The sequence below is a fragment of the Nicotiana attenuata genome, chromosome 2, assembly GCF_001879085.1.
Source record: "Nicotiana attenuata strain UT chromosome 2, NIATTr2, whole genome shotgun sequence".
NCBI classification, from domain to species: domain Eukaryota; kingdom Viridiplantae; phylum Streptophyta; class Magnoliopsida; order Solanales; family Solanaceae; genus Nicotiana; species Nicotiana attenuata.
In genome coordinates, this window is record NC_031990.1 from 10,180,090 (window position 1) to 10,186,182 (window position 6,093).

Here is a 6,093-nt window from a genome sequence, read left to right on the forward strand (position 1 = left end):
ACATCCATATAAATATATATTTCATAACAATTTTAACATTTTGTGATAACTGTCATAAGTTTTGAACATGTAAACTGTCAAGCCGGATCTGATGTATCATGGGGATTTGCGTGTATGTTCCATATTGGGATTTTCTTTTTGTAATTATTACTATTGTCTTTGTCTTATTTTATTCAATATATAGTATTTAATTGAGCACAAATGTTATTGTTTTTCAGAAGTAATTGCTACTCTCTTCGGTCCCCAATAAGTGACTATTTTACCTTTCGGACACCCATTAAGAAATATAAACTCCTAGAGAAAAAATATGTATTCACTAAATTAATCTTAATTAATTGTTACCTTGACATATTGGAATATGTAAATAAGGGCAAATTTTGAAAAAATAAAATTAATTCTTTCTTGATTATGTAAATGGATACTTAATTTGAACCAAAATAAAAAGGTAAAATGGTCACATGGTGGGCCGGAGAGAATAGTATATTACTGAAACAAGACAATTTAAGTGTCCACAGGATCACATGTCATCATTTATGATGCAATTTGTGAAAATTTGCTCCTCATGGAATAAAATGGAAAATAATCCAAATTTTATATGGACTTAATTCCATAAAATTCTGCAGGTCTCTATTTACTATAGTAGGCAAACTAGTTACATAGACCATGGCTTGCTTAGCACAAATTTCGAATTTGAAGTTAATTTGTTGCCGTGCAAACTTTAAACCTCGGCTTTGAAGTTCATCCTCGTTTAGTAAGATTATTTTTGTCCAATTATTAATTTGCTTAGCACAAAGTGGCTAAACGTGTAATTAATTTTTTAAAACTGATTATGTTTTAAACGGTGGCCCCGAAATCGGCTATTTGTGCACTTCTCCCATGAAGTGGTACCTATATAAACTTCGATGGGCCTAGTGTTAAAGAATTCTCGGCCTCACGAAGCCCAATACGCTGAAGAAGAGAGGAAGGGTGCGTATCGCAACTCCAATGGCGTTATCCTCCGTTGTTATGCCGTCGTTATCTTCTCCGCCGCCACGTACGGCGGCGATGTTGAACCGCTCCGGTTCACCGTCGTCGGCATCGTCTTCTGCATCATCCAGTGGCCGGATCTCCGGCTCAACGCCACTAGCCGTCGCTTTTATGCCGTTTGTGAGATGGACATCGCTATCGTCTTCTCGCCGGAGTTCACAAATCGTACGTATGGCACCGGAAGAAGAGAAGATGACTCGCCGTTCTCCTCTAGATTTCCCTATCGTAAGCTTCAAAAACTCTTTTTTCTGGTTATTTAACTTAAGCCAGCTGTGCTCTTCTACAGAAAATGTTATTTTTTAGATAATAGCAGCTATCGAAATTTCAGTTTAGTTTGGGTTAAGTTTAAAACCTATTATATAGAAGATAAAAAGTTCAAGTTATATACAGTGTCAGTGCAAAACTGATATTGATGCAAGAAATTAGGAGATAGTTTGAGTTAGTTTTATTTGTGTATCTGATGTAGTTAGTTAACTAGCAGTGGATTACAGCAGTTACCTTTTGTGTTGCTATATTAACCCTTATGTACTCTTTTCTTCTGGATATCTGTGAAAAATATATCCTTTAGTTTGGTTTAATTGATTACTCGGAAGCTTATCTTCCCTGTTTTTCTTTGCATTCTTCAAGTACTTGTGATTTCTGGAATTACTTCCATCAGACATCTACAGGTAAGCCTCCTTAAGATGTAGGATATGTAATCTTGAAAATAAGACATATTATGTGTTGTAAGCTTCCTTACATGCCCGTGTATTTAACTTGAACTCTTTGTTTAATCTAGTTATATTTTTGGCCAAATACATAGATAGCTCCTTAAACTTGTCACTAATTTTCACTCGGGCACTTTAACTGAGTCTATTACCTTTTAGACACTTTAACTGTGTACAAAATGTGCCAATTAAATTTAAACATCTCATGCTGAGGTGACACAGAGAGTGATTTACACTTGCTCTTGTGCACGTGATTAACTAAAATATTTAAAAGAATTCCTTTCTTCTTCTCTCTTCTTCGTTGCCAATGACCTCTGTTGCAGCAAACCTTCTAATTCAAACACTCTCAGGCTATGTGGACCAATAATCTACAAAAAATTAGAACTTCATATACCCAAAATATTGTACAAACTATGTTCAATAATATATATACTCTTTTGATTACAGGTGCATGCCATTTTTGAAGTTCAAACTATTTTGCTTTGTAATGGTATAACTACGTAGTATCATTCGTCTGTAAGAGATCAGAACCCTTTCAACCAAAAGTAGCAACAGTTTCTTCTATACCTACGTCCTTGTATGTATTCTAATTTTATTTGCGCTGGAGCAACATTATTCTTTGTTGTGTTCCTCGATCATTTTTGTTCGGAAACCCAGATCCTTACTCCTTAAAAGATGGTTGTATCTCGGTGACTTCTTGACTTTTCGGTGGTTTGTATAACGGTCTTCGGCGACTTTCTGTTGCTAGATTGCTACTAAGACAAACCTCTTGATGACAACGGGTGTCGCGCTAGTCCGTTGATCTGTCCAGCGACTCACCATTGATGGTCGTGTTTGGATTTGTGGAACTCCATCCCTGTCTCTATCACCGGCGACTTTTTCAAAAAAGTTCTCTTTGTCAAATTCCGAACCGGAGGCATAAGTTTGAAGGTTTGTTAATGGAGAGTTTTAATCTTTGAAAAGAAATGGAGAGTTCTAATTGGAGAAAAAAGAGAAAATATGGGAAGAAAAAATTAAATAAAATCAGAACAGCCACGTGTCCTCTTTCAGCTCGGTGTTATTGCCACATCGCCGAGGGTAAACATCACGTGCTTTATTCTTGTCAGAGATCATCAGGAAGGTGTTCAATTGGCACATTCTGGATACAATTTAAGTGTCTAATAGGTAATAGGCTTAGTTGAAGTGCCTAAATGAAAAATTAAGGCAAGTTTATGGGGCTGTCTATGTATTTGGCCTATATTTTTTGGTCATTTTAGTGTGAATGATTGTTGTTATTTGGATGAATTAAATTGTGATAATGCAATCAAAGTGTCAAATCCTGTCAGAAAATAGCAATTTGTTGAAGTTGCAATTTGGTTGTGCTAAAGGTAAACCTATGTTTAGGAGGTAAAAAAGTATAGTTTAATCTAGACATAGATTTTGGTTTTTTAAGTGTGAACAATTGTTTGGTTTGGATGAATTAAAATTTTCAAGTGTCTAAGTGGCAACTATTTGAAATATACAGTTTTGGTTGTGAAAATAGTACAACATTTAATTGGAGGATTAGAAGAGAATGAGTTACTACAGTAATTGGTTATTTAAGCTCAAATGGTTATTACTGGTTAGATGAATAAATTGGGAAATACTCTCAAACTACCAAGCTATCCGTTCATGCGAACCTAAACTCCCCCACCCTTATAAAAGAAAGTTAATCCCTTTGTTTGACTAGTCAGTGACTCAGTTTCTGAGAGGGCCGTTCTACTATTAGGTCTGGTCGAAACAACTTAGAAGAAAGGTTATCGACCTATATGGTTAACTTTTCATGCCGGGAAAGTCCGGTATCAGATCTGTGTAATTCAAGCCCCCTTTCCTTACCCATTTGCAGCTCCAGTGTGTGAAGTAGTCTTAGTCTGGGGATACCCTAACCACCACCATCTTTCCCCCAAGGAGGGGCCCTCATTGACTTTATTTAGCGTCCAATCTGTTATATCTCCTTCAAATTTCTCTTTTATTCCGCAAAGTGCTACCAAGAGAGTAAGGGGGAAAAAAGAAGTGCCACCAAGAGAGTAAGGGGGAGAAAAAGAGAAGCGGAATAATTTTGGTAGTATCTTCCCATTCCCCTTCCTCTTCAATGCTCCTGCCCGTTCAGTACCCGTCCCGTCACACATCATGGCCTCTTTACTCTCCTCTGATTCTCTTTCCTTCCTCCATACAATGCACCAAGACTCCTTTCCCTCAGCATCTCAGGCAGTCAGCTGATTCTCTTTCGCTCCTTCTTTGGACGCACTACTCCAATGGAGGACATGATTTGAAGAGTTTTTTTTTTATTCTTTTATGATAAGATAAATGATTGGAAGGAAGGATAGGGGAGGCTGTCAGACTTAGGAGGAGGGAAGGGGAGGTTAGTAGATTTACATGCTGCAATCTGCTTCATAGGCTACTCCACGTGATTGCTTGCTCGATTTGTCGACCACTGGCCTTCATGCAGCCCTTTTGTTTGCAGTAACACTCTTCCTATCTCTCCTTTTTTTTTTTTGCACAATAAGTGGGTCTAATGACATCTCTCCATAGCCTTATTTATTCTTTCTGAACTTCCATGACCATCATATAAGGAGACACAATTTGATAAAAGTTACTCATCCTCTTATTAAGAGGTATTGTCTCTTCCAAGTAGCTAACCTTTATATGTCATGAATCTGGTACTAGAGAGGGACAGCACTTTGATGCATATGTTATTACTTTTAGACAAGTCACTCTTTGTCCAAATAATATGCAGACCTGATTTTGCTTCAAAAATCAATTAGTTAGTTATGCTTTCTTAGCCTCAAAACCTTTCATTGTGTCATTGATTAAAGAACTTGTGAAATAGTCAGTGACTGGTCCATCTTTGCTCTACACAATAGCGACTTTAATCATAGGGCCACAACCTTGTCTATCATCCTGCTCAATGATTCCTTAAAAAGTGTAGTATAAACAGAAAGGAAGAGATAGGATCTCCCAACTGTAAATCCCTGTATGATGGAGAGAAAGCTTCCGCGCTCTCTTTTTCCCTTTTTTTAGAAAGCTTCTGATTCTTTGGTATTATATTCTAAGGAGTCATACATTTCCGTTTGGGCCAATTGGCTGCCTTTATACAACCACCAAATGTGCTCACACCAGGTGGGTTCTAACTTCTGAGTTAGCCCCAGGCCTTTAACAAAGACAAAGATGTAAATACGATTTTGGTCTTTTATTTGTTATTTTCTAGTCGTTTCTAAAAGCCCTTAGACATGTCTTTGTGGAAGTTTCCTGATGTCCTCATCAACAACCTTCTTGCAATATGCTTTCAGAGGAGTTTGAGCTGATACATCGTTGTGCTTTCTATAATAATACCATCCAAAGCATTTTGATGAAACATGTTTATTGGCAGGAATGGGAAAGGCCCAAGCCCGGACGAAGACCAGATATCTTTCCCCAATTCAGTCCCATGAAAACTCCCTTGCCACCTCCTCTGCCCGCTGATCCTCCGGAAGAGGATGAGGAAGAAGAAGAAAAGAAAGAGGAAGAGGAAGATCCTGAGAAAGAAGATCCAGATAAACCAGATGAGTAGTAGCGCAATCTGATGAGTTTGTTTCAGCTAGTCAGGCTTGCATCTACTATTGTTATCTTAGCTGTTGCGGCTTAAATGTGCTGGCCCTAGTCCATGTTCTAGAAAGAATTAATGGCACGAAGAGTTCTCGACTTCAAAATTTTGTAATACAGTCTACTATCTGGACAATCAGTAGTGCAATATATTGTTTTTTTCGCATTTACTATTCTTAGCCTACACGCTGCATCATATGTAGTATGTACATTGGCTCTATTCATATTGTACATTGAGTTGATGGCATGAGTAGTTCTTGACTTCAAAAATATGGCACAAGGAGGTGCTGTCAAAAATATTTGGCGAAATATATAAACAGCCCCTTCAAGTTGTCCACAACGGTCAGTTGAACACCTTAACTTGCCATATGACCAGTCAGATACTTCTATTTAACACAGGTGTGTCTCGTGAACACTTGAATTCAACAAGCCTCATGTGTGAGTTACACTCGCGGATGACATGTCAATCTGACAAATTATTGAATGACACGTGTATTTCTTAAATAAATTATACTCTATATTAAGAAATAGTTGTTATTTTTAATTAAAAAATAAGAAAAAGACCCCACTTTCCCAAATCAGACCTTAAACCACCCTAAACCCTAGACCAACACCATGGACGCTGGACACCATGGAAGTTGCAGCTTCCTCTTTATACATTGCCACCGGAAACCTCTACTCCATGCCTAAACACATCGAGGAATGCCAAAAGGAGCAGAATAAACAAAACCAGACGAAGGTTTTAGATGGGTTCTTTTCA

At 37.6% G+C, this 6,093-nt stretch overlaps 1 protein-coding gene across 1 annotated transcript; it reads left to right on the plus strand.

Moving 5' to 3' along the window:
- LOC109244190 (lateral signaling target protein 2 homolog) lies at nt 869-5,575 on the plus strand. The gene is made up of 2 exons (XM_019411247.1): nt 869-1,251; nt 5,122-5,575. Exons 1-2 carry the CDS (start codon nt 985-987, stop codon nt 5,299-5,301), a joined length of 447 nt encoding a protein of 148 aa, XP_019266792.1. The 5' UTR covers nt 869-984; the 3' UTR covers nt 5,302-5,575.